At 42.2% G+C, this 22296-nt stretch overlaps 1 protein-coding gene across 2 annotated transcripts in view; it reads left to right on the top strand.

Annotated features, from left to right (window-relative positions):
• Positions 1 to 5735: 5735 nt before the first annotated feature.
• Positions 5736 to 22296, top strand: part of LOC111960444 (rap1 GTPase-GDP dissociation stimulator 1-like) — a 51545-nt gene continuing 34984 nt past the window's right edge. For both annotated transcript variants that reach the window (XM_070437950.1, XM_023982442.2), the window contains exons 1-3: positions 5736 to 6215; positions 9921 to 10028; positions 11499 to 11621. In XM_070437950.1, the coding sequence (XP_070294051.1) occupies positions 6212 to 6215; positions 9921 to 10028; positions 11499 to 11621 (235 nt within the window). In that variant the 5' untranslated portion in view covers positions 5736 to 6211. The remainder of the gene's footprint in view (positions 6216 to 9920; positions 10029 to 11498; positions 11622 to 22296) is intronic.

The following is a 22296-nucleotide window of genomic DNA, read 5'->3' as shown; positions in this document are numbered from 1 at the left end:
GTGCACTTCACAAAATAGATAGCATCATGAGACAGGAAAATTATGTGGATATATTGAAGCAACATCTCAAGAGATCAGTCAGGAAGTTAAAGCTTGGTTGCAAATGGGTCTTCCAAATGGACAATGACCCCAAGCATACTTCCAAAGTTGTGGCAAAATGGCTTAAGGACAACAAAGTCAAGGTATTGGAGTGGCCATCACAAAGCCCAGGCCTCAATCCTATAGAAAATTTGTGGGCAGAACTGAAAAAGTGTGCGAGCAAGGAGGCCTACAAACCTGACTCAGTTACATCAGCTCTGTCAGGCGGAATGGGCCAAAATTCACCCAACTTATTGTGGGAAGTTTGTGGAAGGCGACCCGAAATGTTTGACCCAAGTTAAACAATTTAAAGGCAATGCTACCAAATACGAATTGAGTGTATATAAACTTCTGACCCACTGGGAATGTGATGAAATAAATAAAAGCTGACATTTCACATTCTTAAAATAAAGTGGTGATCCTAACTGACCTAAGACATGGACTTTTTACTAGGATTAAATGTCAGGAAWTGTGAAAAACTGAGTTTAAATGAATTTGACTAAGGTGCATGTAATCTTCCGACTTCAACTGTGTATTCCCCAAAAATATATGGGGGTTTGGAAATGATGCAGACAATTACATTGATGGAAGCGACAATCTATTCGCAATATTAAAACTGATCCAACTCTAGACAAAAAAACTACAATCAACATGTCAACTCTGTCAGACATTGCTGAAGGCCCATGCAAAAACTTGGAATTGACATTGTTGGTCTGTTTGAAACTGCCCCAGCAGATTGTAGTTACGCGATCACCCTAGCGGATTACTACAGTAAATGGCCTGAGGTTGCGTTTACCAGTAATGTAACTATCCAGACTGTCATTAAATTCTTAACAGATATGTTCAGTCGCAATGGAAATTGCTACGAAAGTGTAAGCGATAATGGTGCTTAATTCACTTAGAGGAACGAAGTCCATTCCTTCTATGACAGAGACATTAAACACTCCAAAGTGTCTGTACTACCCACGAGCAAATGGCATGGTGGAATGACTGTCTCCAAACGACGATCCGAGAAGGAAACAATTCCTTATGTACTACAGGACGACAACTCATGCCACTAAAGGAGTTWAACCCTATGTGCTGTTGAACAGAATGCTGCACACAAAACTGAACATTCTCCCGCTACACAGTCCCTCCGTGTCCGACGATGCCGTGCGTGCCACAAGAAAAAGTTAAATCCTACACGAACGCCAAAAGGAGGGTGAAACGATCAATCATCAGAGGGAGATCATGTGTGGGTAAATCATCCCTTTCATGTCAAAAAGGGTGCACCAAATTACAGTGCGCCATGCAGTTATCCAAACAAAAGGACCAAAAATCAACAGATCCTTGATAACGGAAAGACGTGTCCTGAGCATGCCACACTATTAAACAGTGCTGTTCACCCACCCCCAAGTTCCCTTGCAATCACAACAGACTATTCAAACAGAGATTCAGTCAGGCGAGAGTCAGAAGAAGCCCGGCTTGGCTAAAGGACTTATATTCAGTAAAATCGGAAAGATTGTGAGTACTGTAATTCACTGCTAAAGTGTCAATGTGATATTCTGATGTTACTGTCGTTATGGTTACTATGTTGTGCTTTTTAACTGTTATTATTCTGTGCTTTGTATAAGAATAACTCTTCAATTCAAGAATTGTGGAATGCTTGAATTGGGTTATGCTTAGAGTTTTACTTTCACAAGAGGTTATTAATATGTTGTKTTCTGCTGCACTACTCAAGATTACCACTAGGGACATACAGGTATTTTATTCTACGTATTCTGACACAGTACGGAAGTACAATGGGAACAGGATGTTTAGTTGAAAAGAACTCCACAATGGCATTGAGGAGTATATCACCTCAGTCGTCTTTTTCATCAATAAGTGCATCGACGACATTGTCCCCACAGTGATTATACGTACAGTGGGGAGAACAAGTATTTGATACACTGCCGATTTTGCCGATTTTCCTACTTACAAAGCATGTAGAGGTCTGTAATTTTTATCATAGGTACACTTCAACTGTGAGAGACGGAATCTAAAACAAAAATCCAGAAAAGCACATTGTATGATTTTTAAGTAATTAATTTGCATTTTATTGCATGACATAAGTATTTGATCACCTACCAACCAGTAAGAATTCCGGCTCTCACAGACCTGTTAGTTTTTCTTTAAGAAGCCCTCCTGTTCTCAACTCGTTACCTGTATAAAAGACACCTGTCCACACACTCAATCAAACAGACTCCAACCTCCCCACAATGGCCAAGACCAGAGAGCTGTGTAAGGACATCAGGGATAAAATTGTAGACCTGCACAAGGCTGGGATGGGCTACAGGACAATAGGCAAGTGTAACAGTATAACTTTAGACCGTCCCCTCGCCCCGACACGGGCGCGAACCAGGGACCCTCTGCACACATCAACAACTGACACCCACGAAGCGTCGTTACCCATCGCTCCACAAAAGCCGCGGCCCTTGCAGAGCAAGGGGCAACACTACATCTAGGTTTCAGAGCAAGTGACGTAACTGATTGAAACGCTACTAGCGCGTACCCGCTAACTAGCTAGCCATTTCACATCCGTTACACTCACCCCCCTTTCAACCTCCTCCTTTTACGCAGCAACCAGTGATCCGGGTCAACCGCATCAGTGTAACAGTATAACTTTAGACCGTCCCCTCGCCCCGACACGGGCGCGAACCAGGGACCCTCTGCACACATCAACAACTGACACCCACGAAGCGTCGTTACCCATCGCTCCACAAAAGCCGCGGCCCTTGCAGAGCAAGGGGCAACACTACATCTAGGTTTCAGAGCAAGTGACGTAACTGATTGAAACGCTACTAGCGCGTACCCGCTAACTAGCTAGCCATTTCACATCCGTTACACAAGCAGCTTGGTGAGAAGGCAACAACTGTTGGCGCAATTATTAGAAAATGGAAGAAGTTCAAGATGACGGTCAATCACCCTCGGTCTGGGGCTCCATGCAAGATCTCACCTCGTGGGGCATCAATGATCATGAGGAAGGTGAGGGATCAGCCCAGAACTACACAGCAGGACCTGGTCAATGACCTGAAGAGAGCTGGGACCACAGTCTCAAAGAAAACCATTAGTAACACACTACGGCGTCATGGATTAAAATCCTGCAGCGCACGCAAGGTCCCCCTGCTCAAGCCAGCGCATGTCCAGGCCCGTCTGAAGTTTGCCAATGACCATCTGGATGATCCAGAGGAGGAATGGGAGAAGGTCATGTGGTCTGATGAGACAAAAATAATAGAGCTTTTTGGTCTAAACTCCACTCGCCGTGTTTGGAGGAAGAAGAAGGATGAGTACAACCCCAAGAACACCATCCCAACCGTGAAGCATGGAGATGGAAACATCAGTCTTTGGGGATGCTTTTCTGCAAAGGGGACAGGACGACTGCACCGTATTGAGGGGAGGATGGGGCCATGTATCGCGAGATCTTGGAGAGCGGGTCGAGAGTTTCAAGTTCCTTGGTGTCCACATCACCAACAAACTATCATGGTCCAAACACACCAAGACAGTTGTGAAGAGGGCACGACAACACCTTTTCCCCCTCAGGAGACTGAAAAGATTTGGCATGGGTCCCCAGATCATTAAAAAGTTCTACAGCTGCACCATCGAGAGCATCCTGACTGGTTGCATCACTGCCTGGTATGGCAACTGCTGAGCATCTGACAGGAAGGTGCTACAGAGGGTAGTGCGTACCGCCCAGTACATCACTGGGGCCAAGCTTCCTGACATCCAGAACCTATATACTAGGCAGTGTCAGAGTAAGSCCCCCCCCCCAAATTGTCAAAGACTCCAGTCACCCAAGTCATAGACTGTTCTCTCTGATACCGCACGGCTAGCGGTACCGGGGCGTCAAATCTAGGACCAAAAGGCACCTTAACAGCTTCTACCCCCAAGCCATAAGACTGCTGAACAACTAAACTAATCAAATGGCCACCGGACTGTTTACATTTGTTTTTACACTGCTACTACTCTCAGTTTATTATCTATACATAATCACTTTACAAATKACCTCAATTAACCTGTACCCCCACATATTGACTCGGTACCCCCTGTATATAGCCTTGGCACAAATGAAAATGTTGCACTGAGTTTCTCATGGATTGATGTTTCAGCATTGTCTCAACCAGTACAAAAAAAAAAGTATGCTGCAAATACTGCGTCCAAAACACCGTTTCTCTTGTTAAGTAATTTTGCAGTTTAACTGAAGTTCAAATGCAGTATACTGCAGTTATTCTGCAATTATTGCGTCCAAAATGCCACAGTCGACTGCAGTTACAGCATTTGTAAGGCAAATTCAAAACTGCTATATTTTTTGGTAAAGGAAATGAAGAGTTCTGAGTTCGACTATCCATATACAACATGCACTCGCCGTACCTGCTAGAGTTCAACAGGCAGACGAGCAATATCCACCGTCATTGTACGGATGAAGCCTGAGCTGGAATGTGACGCTAACAAGCTGTTTAGCTTTAGAAAACCCTGAGTAGATCTAGCTTGCACCCTAGGATACCCCTCTGCGGTCAGCCAGTCTATACTGAACCTTCCTAGATGGCAAACATTGGTCTGCGTGTTAATAAACACACCGCTAGATGGCAGTARCACATAGGATAGTTTACATCAGGGGTGCATTCAACGTTTGCTACGTTGCGTAACGGTTTTTACTGAACGGCACGTTTTCACCAAAACGRTGCGCACCGTTCTTCAACAGGTACGTTTGCTTCCGTCTGGTGGGTGTGGCTTGATCAATATGGGTGTTATCATTTGAAATAACAAAACTCGTGCATTACACCATATTATAATAGGACCCTGGGACACCATATTATAATAGGCCCCTGGGACACCATAACCACAACATGTTTCAATTGGTCATTCAGTACCGTACCGTTTCTGTTGATTTCAACGTTGCACACCGTTCTGTTGTACTGAACGTCACGCAACCCATCTCCCATGTGTGGGTGGGAAGTTGGAAACTGGTGTCGTCTGTGTGAGCGGTGAATTACATGTATAATGTAGTATTTCTGTGAATGTACATGTTTAAATCTGCAAAACAGTAATTTTATAATTATTAGATTTACTGTATAAATACAGTAGTGAGGGATGGGCCAGGTTGGCTATTTTAGCCGGAACAACATGCTCAAACGACCACTGAGAGTAAGCTTTAATTCAATTTATTTATATAGGGGGAAATGTTGAAAGTACCAATCTACAGCTGTAAAAATACATATGGATACAAAATCTCTGCCCAGTAAAATTACATATGGATACATCTCCGCCCTTCTCACGATAATTGATTTTCAGGCAGTTCCCGGTCATAGATTTTGGTAATCCAAAAAACAGCAGCACATTCTAATTTCTATCAATTTTATTTCTATGGTCCAATCCCTCCTAACCCAGATAGTCAAATTAAAAGAGTGCCTTAGTCTTCCAGTGAAGTAGCAACCAGACCAAAYTTTGTAGCTACAATTTTGCTTGTTTGCCTATTACAATTATGTTTGTATGACTTAATTGCTATGGATTGTGGATGTCACTTGAAAGGTGGGCATTTTTTAACACTTTAGGGCGTGGCACGAGCCAACGACACAGACTTTGGCCAATAATCGTGGAAAACGAGATCTTATGTACAGGCCAATAACCAATCAACTGCAAGCAATAGGCTGCTATTCCCTGTGCATGGATTCTGTGCGGCAACTGCAAGCAAGCGAGTATAGGAAGTGCGTTTCTAGTAGGGTTGAAGCAAAACTCTGTAGTTGAAGTAGCGAATTTTGGCGTCGATGTGGATGAATATTACCAGCGGATAAATTACACAACCATACCATCGTAGTTGTGAGGTCGGGGTCGTACGATAGGCTAGGCTGCAAGCATCCCCGGCGCCATCTGGGAGGGAGAGGTTGTGTAGTTTGCTAGTATTGCCGGGTACGACACGGCGTGGGTTAGCTAAGGTGGGCCTTGGTATCTGATTGACCAGCCAGCTAGCAATCTAGCGACTTCAAATAATATAAAATCAAGTGTTGACCAACACATATAACTTATATATATTTTTTGCTGTGAATACCCATTTGACAGCCTTCTGGGCGCATCCTAATAAGAAACTGATTGGGACTATCACGCGCACTACAGTAGCCAAATGGGTGAGTAGCAACACTTTCTGAATCATACGTCATCCAGTTGTCAATTATTGTAAAGATTACACAGACAGACGTGGACATAGTAGCCCACACATGTAAGGGTAGGTGGGTGCGTATCGTAATTAGCCAAACTAACTAAATATGTCCCATGTTTGCAGCCAACTAGAAGACCGCACTTTGTGTCTTGAGTTCTTGATTCATTCGAGTAGGTGGGGTGGATAGAGGAAACGGGAAGCTGTCTGTTCGCTTGCCCATGCAATGGCATTATGTAACACGAGCATTGCTAGACAGAACCTGCATTCTTGACAGCCATATTGCTAACGTTGTATTTTTTTTCAGCTCGAGCCTCGTATGGAATTTATTGCATTGAATCATCAACTATTTAGTTAAACACAAATTCTAGCTACTACCACATGCATACATGTTGACAGCCGTACTACTTGTTTACTATCATCAGTGTATTGCACTGTTAGTCAGCGCAGACATGTTTGCCATCCATATCACACCGTTATGCAATAGTCCTACACTCACACACTGACGAATCGAGCTGTTCATGGCGCCTTTTATAGTAATTGTGTGCCTGACACKTAGTAAGAAAAATGCATTGACTGAGGATGCTCTCTTTTGGGAGTAATGCATCTACTCCCATTTTAACTCGAATAATTTATACCCAGTGACTTGCGTTGGATTGTTGAGTAGGTTGTACTCTTGTCTCATCAGGGTTTTTGATTGTTCCAGAATTCTGGGGTATATTTTGTATCTCCATTGCAATACAATGTGCAAGCACATGGTACTAGCCTCCAGAATTTTCCATGATGTGATTCTGCAGAAAGGAGGTCAGATGAACCGATCCATATCTTTATAGGACAGGGTTGGGCATCTTACCCTGAAGAGCAGTGTGGGTGCAGGCTTTTGCTCCAACCAAGCAGTAACACACTTAATTCATTGCATTTATCAATGCTTTGATTGAAGACTGGTGGGTAGAATCATCAATAGGCAYAGAAAGCTAGACTTATTAGTTATGGATAATTGACTGGCGCAGTCTTTATGCAAACATTGCCTGTTATGTGTTTCTAACATTTTTCTAACATGTCTTGTGTTACGATAATGCATCACCCGAGCCTCATTAGCCATAGGGAGGGACCCTGACAAATACCATAATCTGAATGGCAAGAAAAATCCATTATATAATGGAGGCCAGGCTGGAAAAAACAACTCGTTTGACTGGTTTTAAAATTGTCACACGGTTTAATCCAAATCCTCACTGCACACATTTGAGACCATCTGCGGGAGGGGGAATGTCATGGTCTTTGCTCTTTCTCACTCACTCGCTCGCTCTCTCTCTGTGAGTGTGTGGCTGTCACCTCAGCTCCTCTTCCCCTGGGGCAGCCCATTAGCTGAGCTCTGTAACAGCTCTGGATGTCAAAATCTCTAAATAATTATTAGAGTTGGCCTAGCATACCAGGCGTACTGTTTCGACAGAGAATGTCCATTATAAGGACCAATCAAAGTACAGCCTGTGACCGAGGCAGTTCCCATCATGACTTGAACTCCTATCCATACAATATTATTGTATTGACATGCTCCTGTTTACCCAATGTGTGTTGATGCAGTCCTAATGGTCTGATACCCACTGCCACATGTCAGCTATGCCTACGGTTGTAGAGCTCCTCAGGGATGAGCTCTACAACTGCTCATGTCCTGATTATACTGGGGCCCACTGCTGTATGACCAATCTGTCACAGTGTTGTCTAGAGCCACCATTTGAGAAGGAGAATGGAGGGCGATGGAACAGTGGAAGTGATGTTGCGGGGCACAGCTGTGTGCATCCTTATGCAGGAGGAGCCAGAAGGCTTTGGTTTAAGTCAGTTTGTCTGTCTCTCGACCTTTCAGTCTCTTATTGTGTAATAACGTTACAAAAGTGTTTTTCGGCCTCTTGTTTTGAGACACATTTCTATTCAAATCAAGTCAAATTCTATTGGTTGCGTACACAGATTTGCAGATATTGCAGGTGCAGCAAGATGCTTGTTTTTAGCTCCAACAGTGCAGTAATAATACATAGCAATACAAAACAATACGCACATAATCCAAAAAGTTCAAATGAAGAAATATCAGAATGAGCAATGTCAGTGTCCGGAATATATATAATGGTGCGTATAGACAGTATATGAATATTAAAGGTGTACAGCAGTAGTTATATAGGATTAGCCATGACTAGAATATAGTGCATTCGAAAAGTATTCAGACCCCTTTCCTTTTTCCACATTTTGTTATATTACAGCCTTATTCTAAAATAGATTAAAACAATTTCTCTCAAATCTACACATAATACCCCATAATGAATAAAAGAAAATAGGTTTTTAGAAATGTTAGCAAATTTTTTACAAATAATAAACATACCTTATTTACATAAGTATTCAGACCCTTTGCTATGAGACTCGAAATTGAGCTCAGGTACATCCTGTTTCCATTGATCATCCTTGATGTTTCTGATTAGACATGATTTGGGAAGGAACACACACCTGGTATATAAGGTCCCACAGTTGACAGCGCATGTCAGAGCTAAAACCAAGCCATGAGGTCGAAGGAATTGTCCGTAGAGCTCCGAGACAGGATTGTGTCAAGGCACAGATCTGGGGAAGGGTACCAAAACATTTCTGCAGCATTGAAGATCCCCAAGAACACCGTGGCCTCCATCTTTCTTAAATGGAAGAAATTTGGAACCACCAAGACTCTTCCTAGATCTGGCCGCCCGGACAAACTGAGCAATCGGGGGAGAAGGGCCTTGGTCAGGGAGGTGACCAAGAACCTGATAGGAACTCTGGAGCTCTGTCAGAGTGACTATGTGAAGATGGGAGAACCTTCCAGAAGGACAACCATCTCTGCAGCATTCCACCAATCTGGCCTTTATGGTAGAGTTGCCAGACGGAAGCCACTCGTCAGTAAAAGGCACATGACAGCCCGCTTGGAGTTTGCCAAAAGGCACCTAAAGGACTCTTAGACCATGAGAAACAAGATTCTCTGGTCTGATGAAACCAAGATTGAACTCTTTAGCCTGAATGCCAAGCGTCACATCTAGAGGAAACCTGGCAACATCGCTGAATACTTACGTAAATGTGATATATTTGCAAAAAATTGTAAACCTGTTTTTGCTTCGTCGTTACGGGGTATTGTGTGTAGATTGATCAGCGAAAAACCCCCAAATGTAATCCATTCTCGAATAAGGCTGTAACAAAACTGGAAAAAGTCAAGGGGTCTGAATACTTTCCGAATGTCCTGTACATATAAAGTSGGTGAAACAGTATGTAAACATTCTTAAAGTGACCAGTGTTCAATGGCTCGATGTACAGAGGGCAAAGCATTCTCTAAGGTGCAGGGTAGAGTACCGGGTGATAGCCGGCWAGTAACAGTGACTAAGGTTCGGGGTAGGATACTAGGCAGAGGACGGCGACTGTTTAACAGTCAGATTCAGACATTGACAAAATTATGCATTGTGGATTTAGTGTAGCCTATATGTCTTCTCATATGCCTTTTAAACTGTGTGATATTACTTGTGGGTTGCTCTATACTGTATGGCTCAAGGTAGCAACTGTGGTCAAATCTGCCATCCAGCCCTTGATAAAAACAGTGTAGGCTACCTAAGACCTAGGAGTAAACTGAGGTCAGGACCACTGCCCATTCATCTTTTCACTTTCCCCCTCACCGCAGATAACCTGAGTGATGCGTTGAAGAAGCTGAAGCTAGCCTCAGCTGACAGCAGCACAGACAGTGTGGAGAGCTGCCTGGACTGCCTGCTCAAAGCACTGGCCCACAACAGTAAGTTTGACCCACACTCCTCAGACTGTGACATTGCTGGAGGGTACCCTTCAGGACCTTATGCACAGTACAGGATGGATGCAAGTGTATGGTGCTTTCAAGACCACTGGGAACTCTGATTAAAACAAGGTCAAATCATGACGTCAGTGATCTTCAGGTCGAAAAGTCAGAGCTCTAGAAAGATGCCTGAGTTTCCGACCTGGATGATCGCTCAAAGCAAACCCCCCCCCCCCAAGTTCCCAGTTGTATTGAACGCACTGAAGTCAGAATTCTGACAATTCCAGTAGATTAACGCCACGCTCAAAACATCATTGACACATTAGCCCCCTAATGGGTTATATTTAGTGGATGCTTCTGGATTCTGTACCAGTTCTGATAGGTAAGGGGCTTATGTGTGACTATCAAAACCATAGAAAATCTCCAAAGAAAGTGATGGAGGACATATAGTATCTAACTTTCTAGTCACCAGGCTCACATTTGTTTTCGTGGAAGGCCCATGTCAGCCAGCCTTATTCACATCTGTCCGTCCTCCTTAGTTTGGGTAACATAACCATCTGCCTGTTTTGGCTCGGCCTAGGTCASTATCTCGTTGTTTGAGCATTTTATTGGGCTTATTTGTGTTTCTTTAAGTTAATTGAGTTGCTGGCTATCTGCATCCTCAGCTGTCTTTTAGCTTTGTGTTTACTGTTGTAGCTTTAATGTTTTACTGCACTTGGCAGCACAACCCATCCACTTCCTGTCTCTTGGCATTGGCAAGAGATGGTTCTGAACGTACAGTAGTCTGTTTGGGTGAGGTGCTGACCAAGAAAATACAAAAATGCTCGCACACTTTGATACCACCTTTAGCCTAATAATAAAAATCAGTGATGGTAATTTATTTGGTTACAATAATAATTGAATGTCTACGCTAGTTTCTAACTGCTAGTCATTTTATTCATGGAGCCTGGCTTGGGATGATCATAAATAACCCAACAAGTTGAGCGACCTGGATGGAATGGGAAAGGATTATCCGCTTCACCTTGCCCAGCTCATCCATACGTCCTCTCTACTTGCCTCGTTTTCAAAACCTTTAGAGAAGGACAGAGGGCAGGGTCTTGGATCTTCTCCTTCAATAGAGAAAGGGAAAGGTGAATCCTAGTCAGTTGTACAACTGAATACATCCAACCGATATGTGTCTTCCGCATTTAACCCAAGCCCTCTGAATCAGACAGGTGTGGAGGGCTGCCTTAATCAGCGTCCGCATCATTTGCGCCTGGGGAGCAGTTGTTGTTGGGGGTTAACTGCCTTGCTCAAGGGCAGAACGCTAGTTTTTTCCACCTTGCCGGCCCAACGCTCCTAACCGCTAGGCTACCTGCTGACTCAGATGGGGCAAGGGGATAGAATGCAAGGATTCATAGAAAGACAAATTGAGAAAGCCCTTTTTCCCCCAACTGTTCACCTCCTCTCTCCCCTTCTCCTTTCCCCTCCTAGATGCTGACGCCAGTGAGAAGATCCAGGAGATGGGCGTTCTCCCCCTGCTTCCCACCCTGCTGGCCCCACAGTCCTCCTGCACCCCCAAAGTAGCCAACATCATAGCCGAGGTGGCCAAAAATGGTGAGGCACCCTTCGCTTGGTTTCTCCACACCTCATCTCATCCTCCCCAGGAAGCATCATTCTTCTCACTTTTGGTTCCGCCATCTTTTCAGTATCCAATTTTTACACTTTGTTTATTCTCAGGCGATTTAGCCTGCATTTGTATGTATTTCTCATTTAGTTAGCATTATCTTAATTTTCCGTGTTAACCCTTTAAACCMCAATAGAATTACTAGAATGCTGCTGTAGCTTACTGAGAATTTAAGATAAAGCACATTTTTCTCACACATTTCAAACACACAGCAGACATGGCTCAAAAACAAAGAACAAAGGACAATCACAAGTTAACTTAGTTTTAAAGAACACAACCTCTTCTTTAATGACACCACATTCATGTCAGTAGGAATAACACTAATTTTGTCTTCCATTGTGTATAGACACTCACTATCAAAAAATATTAGCACTTTACACAACAACAAACCCTAGAGTATTTCAATTGTAGTAAATTTGACTAAATTACTCACTCAAAATGTACCAATTATAATATATTATACTTAGAAATATTATTGACATATAAATAAAAAATGTATCCAAAATGTGACCATAGCACAATATTCAGAAAGTATTTCACAACCCACACAAAGTAGGCTTAGATTTGACAGCGATTCTTATTCTTGTAAAAATGCAAACGACTGTTCAGAGACTATTTCAACATGTAGATAACCTCTCTCAATAAGGTTTAGTACAGACCAGGCCTGACACAAAATGTAGAAATAGTAGCCTACTTTGAAAACTCACTAACTGCAACCAGTATTAGAGAGAGAAGATTTAAAAAACTGTTCAGAGACAGTAAAAGATTTGTAGGACAAATTCATATTTCACACTGTCGCGTTAGTGTTTGCATTTAGCTTACAACTTGTCATGGAACTGCTGGAAGCACGGCCTCATGCAAGGTGTTGCCGAATACGTAGAGCACTCAAAGGAGGTTTCTACACATCTCCCACTCTTTGCGCTGCATCTACTCAGGATGCACACCACACACCCTCTCTCGCGCCCTTCAAACTTCACCTGCTTTCAAATTATTATGAGTTAAAACTCAATCTACACTCCCTGGTGTCACACTCTTGGCTCTCCTCTTCCTGGCACTGTAGCCATATCACAAAGTGAATGCACAAGCTGCATTTTGAATGCCTTCTGGGACCAGCGCCTGCGGTTTCTGTGAAGGGGCTTTTGCAGGGTCCCCCACACAATGTACACATTTATGATGGCAATGTTGAGTATCCCCCAAAACACATACAGTACTTCCACCATTTTCTGCCTGTGCATCCAACATTGTAATAGCTCCTCAGTTGGTCAAGATGGTCAACCCCTCACATTTTCTTGTTGTAATACATTACAAGCTCTGGAACAGATATGTTCCTACCACCTTTATAAACAACTCCAAAACCCCTGCCACTGTCACTTTAGCCCCAGGCTGTGTGGTACAAGGGTGAATAGTGGGACTTTGTGCTCTTCTTTGTCCTCCCTCATGTTCCTCTACCTCCTCTTCTACTCTCCTCTTCCTCTCTCCCTCCACTCTCCAGTCATCTATAACTCCTCTTCCTCCCTGCCTTTTGCTGCTGAGCCTTGACTCTCCACGTCAATTCATTCTCTTTCACTGACCTACAGGAACAGAGTGAGAAGAGCAACAAATAGGATACAATTGTAGTCAGGAACATAATGTCTCACACACACTCTTCCTTCCTCTTTCTTTTTCTCAACATACACATACTCTCTTCCTAATAAGGGGTTTCCATAATGGGTGATACAGTTACACGCCTCCCGTTCCACCCACACACACACTGTCTCTCTCCTCCAATCAACTCTTGCTTTCTTGCCTGACAGACTAACTGCAGAGTTCGCCAGTGTTAGCTGATTAGTTATGAAGCTCGGACAGTTTTCAAATTAATTGCATCGGTAGAAACAGTACAAAACAAGCAACTTGTTAGCTGGCTATGAGAAGAAGAATATCCAACTTATCATATGAGCTCCACTGCGCTGACATCTACTACCCTAACGCGTCAGGAATACGAGGCAATGTATACGACAGGAATACGAGGCAATGTATAGCCTATGAATATCTGCCCCAAGCAAACATGACAAACAATAAACTAAGCCCAACAGATAAACACAGCCTCAAACATCCACAAAACATATATATGCTGTTTCCTTATTTCACTCACCTCGACGTCATCTCTTTTTAAAGTGCAAGCACCTGTGCGAATCCGTATCACCAACCAACATAGATAAAGTCTCTTTCACAGTGAAAAGTCGTGTCTGCTTTGGCGCTGTCATTTTGAGTAATGAATTGAAGAAAAAAATGTTCGTCAAATGACGGCATACCCTGCTTCTGGTTGATGACAACAGCAGGTCGCTAGCAAGATAATATTGCGATATTGACACAGGTATTGTTATAAAAACAAGCCCGTTCGCGGCCGCTATAGTAATTTAAAGCAAGGCAGTCGACGGCCACTTTGGGTTCAAAAGGGTTTATTGAATGGGATGGTGATTTATCTATTTGTGGGCTGATGCTCAAGACTATGGATGAAAATGTTGCGTGTTTTCAATCTTAGATAATCACGTATGGGTGATAGTCTATATATTTTTGCTGTGTAGCCTAGATTGTGGACGTGTCCTTGTTTGTTGTTCGTCCACCCCACTCCCCATTGGAAATTCTGCCTTTTCCCGTTCGAACGGCAACAGATGGCTTCAGACTCCTAACAGCAGGCACCATAGGAGACCTGTTTGTTGGTGTTGCCATCTATCTTGCTTTCCTAGACAGTAGTAATTGTCACACATCGGCACAGTGAGTCATTTATTTACTCCATGCCATACTGTGGCTTGACCAAAGGAACATGCACAGCAGTGAGTGGCTGGTTGTTGAGATTCAGGAACTGTTTGTTAGAGACCATAACATAAAAGGTGAGATTAGGGGATAGATTTATCCATTCTATCAACATAAGACATTAATAACACTCTTATTACCCATAACAGCTAAATAGTGCACGTGTTAAAGCGTTACGATAGCACGGATGAGATTGGTCATTTAAAATAAGTTGACGGCTTCTTGACTTCTCCAATTTGTAAAGAAGTCACACTTTTCTTGGCCACATATTGGACTCGAGTAGTCTTCCGTTTGCCATGTGACAAATTATAATATGCATGGCCCCTCAACCCAGGTGCTGCAGTGTCAGAAGATGCTTGTGGGGTAATTATGAGTGGGTTTCAGAGAGGCAGGCACCGAGTTGAACGGAAGTGACCGAGTTGGGGGAGGAAACGGTTGAGATAATTCATGTACTTTTAGCAGCATCTAATGATCGCCCTGCTGATGTGCCAGCCTGAGCATTTACACCAACCCGCTGGCATTTTATCTGTCAGTGGCCCTGGAAATATCTATGCCCAGTTCACTGTTGGAGGCTCACTGTGTCAAACCTACTGGACTAAAATAACCTTCTTTTTATTATTTTTTATTCCTGAGTAAAATGTATTTGGAAGTTTTGACTATGCGCCTGTTTGTCTCTTCACAGTCCACGTTTCATAAGGCGTAGTTTTAAGTTAAGTTTCATTTTACTGCTCGGTTGAGTTACTTGATGTGGAATAGAGTTCCATGTAGTCATGGCTCTATGTAGTACTGTGCATTTCCCAGAGTCAGTTCTGGTCTTGGGGACTGTGAAGAGACCCCTGGTGCCATGTTTTGCGGGGTATGCATGTGTGTCTGAGCTGGGTGCTAGTTGTTTGAACAGACAGCTCTGTGCTTTCAACATGTCTATACCTCTCACAAAGACATGTAGTGATGCAGTCAATCTCTCCTCTATTTTGAGCCAGGAGAGATTGACATGTTATTGATGTTACCTCTCCGTGTACATTTAAGGGCCAGTCGTGCTGCTCTGGGCCACCTGTAATGTCCCTCTTTTTGGCACTTGTCTATATGACTGGACAGTAGTACAGGTGCGACAACTAGGGCCTGTAGGACTTGTTTTGTTGATAGTGATGTCAAGAAAGCAGAGTAGCTCTTTATTACGGACAGACCTCTCCCCATCTTAGCTACCGTTGCATAAATATGTTTTGAGCATGACAGTTTACAATCCAGGGTTACACCAAGCAACTACACCAAGCAAAATTTAGTGAATGATTTGTCCCAAATGCAATGTTTTGTGTGTTATAAATATATAGGACTATCTTATTACTTGTCACCCATTCTTAAACTGACTGTGGCTCTTAAGTATTTTATTTAACCAAAAAAAAGACCATTAAGACCGAGTGTCTTTTTCAAGGGAGACTTGGCCAAGAAGGCCGCAACAATCAATACATTACACAATTAAAACATACAACAATACAATTCAACAACATGATCCAGCCTAAAAAAGCATTTACACTCCTCTGTAACAGTATTCCATCAAAATATTTAATTAATTCAATGGCACTAACATATCTAGATACAGCATGGGTTGTAGACTTTTCCATGCCTCTGGTGCACAAGATGAGAAGGCAGTCCTGCCTAATACTGTAAATGTCCTGGGGACTTTAAGTAGCAACCACCTAGAAGATGGTGTATGGTAACTGCTGGTGGTGAAGGAGACCAGACTGTAGCTAAAGAGGGAGTTTACCCAAAATTGCTTTGTAGATGAACACCTACAAATGTAACTTTCTGCACATATAAAGTGAGGTCCAACCTATCATTTGGTGTAATGGTGGGTGAGTGACTTGGCATTTGTAATAAAGCCCAAGGATGCATGATAAACAAAGTCCAGTCTCTGTAAGACAGAGGAGGCTGCATGCATATACAACAAGTATATCATCAATTAGAGAGAGAAAATAAGCTTCTTTCTAGCCATAAGTGGGAAGCAAGCCTTATTGCGAAAATAAAACCCCAATTTCAATTTAAGCTTCCTCACAAAATTATCCAAATTAACTTTAAAGGACAACTTGTCATCCAACCATATATCTAGGTATATGTAGGATTACACTTTCTCAATGGATAAGCCACCATATGTGACAATGCTAACCTTCTCTGGTAACCTGAGCTCTGGTAAAGGTCATGTTGTTTTTTTTACATTCATGATGAGTTTGAGACCATAAAGGGAGACCTGCRGTGACTGAAAAGCAGTCTGGAGCTCTTCAACAGCATGAACCACAGAAGGAGCACATGAATATATGACTGTATCATCTGCAACTTTGCTGGTTGCTTCCCATTTCCCAAATCATTAATAAAATTGAGGACAACACAGGAGCTAAAATTTAACCCTGGGGCACACCTCWATTAATCTTAAGAAAGCTAGACTTGTGATTGTCAGCATGTACACAATGTGTTCCGTCAGAACGATAGTTCCTAAACCAATTTACTGCCCCTTCACTGAGACCAATGTTACTGAGTCTAGCTAGCAACAATTCATTGTCAACTGAATCAAATGCCTTTGATAAATCAACAAACAGAGCAGCACAATGTGGCTTTTTATCAAGTGYATGATGTAATTTGCCATAGCTGCAGTTGTGGTGCTGTGCCCCGATCTAAAGCCAGACTGAACCCTGCATGTTCTTTTCAATTAAGAAGTTTCTTTTAACTGTGAGTTCTAAGGATTCAGACTTTGGCCAGGATAGGGAGTTTGGGGAGAGATGCACGTTCACTAAAAGCAGACGAAATGTCAAATAGTTCCGTAACAGTCAGTAGAAACATGTCAAACAATGTAATGAATCAATCTTTAGGATGTTTTTAACATAAATCTTCAATAATGTTTCAACCGGAGAATTCCTTTGTCTTCAGAAATGCGATAGAACAGAACTCGCTCTCGCATGGTCAGCGCATGTTCAGCTCATGATAGACCTGACTCAATCCCCTCTCCTTCGGCCCCACTTTACAGTAGAAGCATCAGACAAGGTTCTAAAGACTGTTGACATCTAGTGGAAGCCGTAGGAAGTGCAAACTGACCCATATCCCACTGTGTATTCGATAGGTGATGAGTTGAAAACCTACAAACCTCAGATTTCCCATTTCCTGGTTGGATTTTTTTCTCAGGKTTTTGCCTGTCATATGAGTTCTGTTATACTCACAGACATCATTCAAACAGTTTTAGAAACTTCAGAGTGTTTCCAATCCAATACTAATAATAATATGCATATATTAGCAACTGGGGCTGAGGAGCAGGCAGTTTACTCTGGGCACCTCTAGGCACCTTTTCATCCAAGCTACTCGATACTGCCCCTGCAGCCATAAGAAGTTTTAAGAACAAATTCTTATTTACAATGATGGCCTACACCGGCCAAACTCGGAATACGCTGGGCCAATTGTGCGCCGCCCTATGGGACTTCCAATCACGGCCGGTTGTGATACAGTCTGGAATCGGTTGTTTGTAGTGACGCCTCTAGCACTGAGATGCATTGTCTTTGACCACTGCACCACTTGGGAGCCCCTATGGAATTGGTCAAGGGACTAAAGTTGAAAATGTGAGCCACATGTTCAGTAATAATATCATCTGCTATCTTTAAGAGAGAGGGATCCAGGTTGTCTGGACCTGCAGACTTTTTAGTGTCTATTGCCTTTAGTGCTTTATAGACCTCAGTATAAGAAATAGTCTCAACGTTAAAATGGTTCACATGAGAGCCTGTATCATAGTTTACTGTAACAGAGCTTATGTTAGAGACATGGGCCCCACCATTATAAAAAAAACTGAACCAGCAGATATGAAGTGCTTGTTAAAAACCCCTACAATATGGGCTTTATCCTTCACTTCATTAGAATCCATCATTAAATGGTCAGGAAGGCCAGAGGATACATTAGAACCTGACACTGATTTGATTAGCTTCCAGAACCTCTTAGGGTTGTTTAGGTTCTCTGTGACTGCATTTAGATACAGTACCAGTCAAAAGTTTGGACACACCTACTACTCATTCAAGGGTTTTTCTTTATTTGGACTATTTTCTACATTGTAGAATATTAGTGAAGATGTCAAAACTATGAAATAACACATGGAATCATGTAGTACCCCCAAAAAAGTGTAAAACATATTTAACATTTTTCAAAGTTTTGCCTTGATGACAGCTTTGCACACGCTGGCATTCTCGTAACCAGCTTCATGAGGAATGCTTTTCCAGCATGAGGAATGCTTTTCCAGATTTCCCACATATGCTGAGCACTTGTTGGCTGCTTTTCCTTCACTCTGTGGTCCAAACCATCTCAATTGGGTTGCGGTTGGGTGATTGTGGAGGCCAGGTCATCTGATGCAGCACTCCATCACTCTCCTTGGTCAAATAGCCCTTACACAGCCTGGAGGTGTGTTTTGGGTCATTGTCCTGTTGAAAAACAAATGATAGTCCCACTAAGCGCAAACCAGATGGGATGGCATATCGCTGCAGAATGCTGTGGTAGCCATGCTGGTTAAGTATGCCTTGATTTCTAAATAAAATCACTGACAGTGCCACCAGCACCCCCACTGTCACAACTCCTCTTCCATGCTTCACTGTGGGAACCACACATGCGGAGATCATCCGTTCACCTACTCTGTGTTTCACAAAGACATGCTGGTTGGAACCAAAAACCTCAAATTTGGACTCATCAGACCAAAGGACAGGTTTCCACCGGTCATCAAGGCAAAGGGTGGCTACTTTGAAGAATGTCATATATATTTTGATTTAACACCTATTTGGTTACTACATATGTGTTATKTCATAGTTTGTCTTCACTATTATTCTACAATGTCAAATAGTAAAAATAAGAAAAACCCTGGAATGAGTAGGTGTATCCAAACTTTTGACTGGTACTGTAGAAATCTGATTTGGACTTCCTGATCAATCCTGTATTTTTGTTTCTTAGCGCTCTGAAGGAGGCCCAGTAAACAGGAGCATTTGTATGTCTAGCTTGAGCCCAAGATACGTTTTTTTCTAATTAATCCTGCCAAGTTATCTGAAAACCAGGGATTGTCCCTGACACTGATTCTAAATGTCTTCCAAGTCTAGGTCCAAAAGGTTTCTACCCCCAAGCCATAAGGCTCCTGAACAGCTAATCAAATGGCTACCCAGACTATTTGTATTGCCCCCCCCCTTTTTTAGCTGCTGCTATTCTGTTTATTATCTATGCATAGTCACTTTAACTCTACCTAAATGTACATATTACCTCGACTAACCGGTGCCCCTGCACATTGACTCTGTACCGGTACCCCTGTATACAGCCTCGCAATTGTTATTTACTGCTGCTCTTTAATTATTTGTTACATCTATTTTTTACTTTACCAACATTGCAGTTTAGAAAAATACATGTTAAGGGCTTGTAAGTAAGCATTTCACTGTAACGTGTACACCTGTTGTAATCCGCGCATGTGACAAATAACATTTGATTTGAATTTCAACCCCTCTACTCATTTGGTCAGGTTTAAAAACCCTGTACCATCAATAGAAATTTTAAACAAGATTTMTTGAGCCAAGTTTCTGAWAAAAAAACATTATGTYGTATTGGCCCATATTCTAATCATGTCTATTTTTGGAAATAGACTGACATTTAACATGGAAGAGGCCAAAACCTGCTGTTTTTAAAATCATAGGGAGTCGGTCGATTGCATGGTATCTAACCGGCCCAGGGTTTGGTCGCACATTACCAGAGATCAACAATAAAAACCTAACAATACATCTGTTGCCCAWTGCGTGAGGACTTGGCAGAGCCAGCACCATTGTCAATGAAACGAGCTGAGTCTTTCGACACAGAAAAAAAGTAATTCAAGAGTTTGCGATTTTTGGAAGTGTGTTATCATGTGTAGCCCCACTTGCGTTTGAGAGTGGKACAAATSCAGTTACAGAGRGAGACCAAGTTCCTGGTGGTATTAACATGGTCTCGTTGGAGTGTTTGCAAATTGTAGGGCATAAGGCGACGATAACTCACACACCCATTGATCACTCAGCCTATTTAATCCAGGAAGGCATTGAGTAAAGGGCAAGCACAGTAATAGATACATAATGCTGGTTTCTAGAGGTCTTTCAGCACAGGTGACGACTAGTAGACGTTGTGTACAACGACGTAGATTGTCACACGGTGCATCAGGTTTTCCAATCTGTCAACCGCTTCTCCGCTCCTAGCCTTCAGTGYGCACCTGCGGTCGAGTAGCAGGCCTTGCGCTCAGACAGGCTCTCCTGTCTCTGTTCGCTCTAACTCCAAAATGGTGTAGGCTACAGTTACGAGCAGCTCGAGGAAGAAAAAAAGTATTTCTCAATCAGACATATTTGTACGAACACATTTTGTAAAATAGAGACAGATCTAAWAATAAGTTATATACAGCATCCACCTTCACATCAAGTGTTTAGTTCTGTAGACATGATCGGGTCATTAAAACAACTCTTAACTCAGATCTCAAGGATCAGACATACAAACGGAAAGACTGATTGGCAGCCATCTTGGATTATGTTGGAGAGACTTCTATTAAAGAACACCCTCTGTGTTCTCTTAGACAGGTAACTCTTGATCCACGGTATGGCAGAGGATGTAAGCCATAACACACTCGTCTTTTTTCAACAGTAGAAAAAAGATTGTTTTTGATAATATCAAAAGCTGTATTGAAGTCGAACAAAACAGCTCCCACAATCTTCTTAGCAATTTCTTACACAAAAGCAATGATTGGCTGAAAGTGCCATACATGTTGAGTCYCCTTCCCTATAAGCATGCTGAAATTCAGTAGTTATTCTGTTTAATGTGAAATAGCATTGTATCTGGTCAAACACAGTTTTGTTCAAAGGTTTACTAAAGCATGGTAGCCAGCTGATTGGTCAGCTGTTTGAAACATTAAAGTGTGCTTTGCTGTTCTTCGGTAGCATAATTAATTTAGCTTCCTTCCAGGCCTGAGGGCACACACTTTCCTGTAGGTTTAGATTGAAACAATGGCAAATAGGAGTGGTTAACTTTCAAAGAGAAGTTACGTTTCAACTGATCAATTGATTCAACAGGTTCAGCAACCTCAAGTAGATTTGGAAAATATCAGGGAGTGGGTTTTCCGGAACAAATTTGTTTTAAACACCAAGAAAACCAAAGTTAAGTTGGTCTGTTCCACCAGGAAAAGGTCAACATAGCATGAGATACAATTTAAGTATGGGAGGAGAACAAATTGAGGAAGTGACAGAAACCAAACTACTAGGAGTGCAGCTAGACACCTGCTTATCATGGTCGTCTCTAATAACTAATTATGTATATATAAAAAAAGAAWAAAAAGAAATGTAACTGCATGCATGATCAGAAAGATAGCTAAATATTTACCAGGAAAGATTAAGCATTACTTGAAAGTCAGGTGAACTACTGTTCCGGGGAAATGCATCAGCAAGTGAAATTAGGAGGCTGCAGATTGCACAGAACAAAGTAGCAAGGATTGTGGAGGTGGAGATATGATTTATTTTTGTTGTAGTCATGCTCAGTGCTCTTGGTTTGTTATCAATCAACAAGATAATAAAAATAAAAAAATGCTCATTTTATTTCATAATATACACCGTTTGAAACGGCCAAACTCTCTACGCAACAGTATTCAGTTGGTAAGAAACATTCAGTAAATAATAGGAATAGATTGTCCACTATCTGTGTTATCCAGACAGAAAAGAGAAATAGGCTAAATAACAATTTGATTTAAAGAAATGTAATTTATCTGAGTAAAACAGAAACCTTTCAATATATAAATTCAAACAATGCATAGGA

The sequence above is a fragment of the Salvelinus sp. IW2-2015 genome, linkage group LG37 (assembly GCF_002910315.2).
Source record: "Salvelinus sp. IW2-2015 linkage group LG37, ASM291031v2, whole genome shotgun sequence".
NCBI lineage: Eukaryota > Metazoa > Chordata > Actinopteri > Salmoniformes > Salmonidae > Salvelinus > Salvelinus sp. IW2-2015.
The sequence above is the reverse complement of the archived record's forward strand: the minus strand, read 5'-3'. Positions and strand labels throughout refer to the sequence as shown.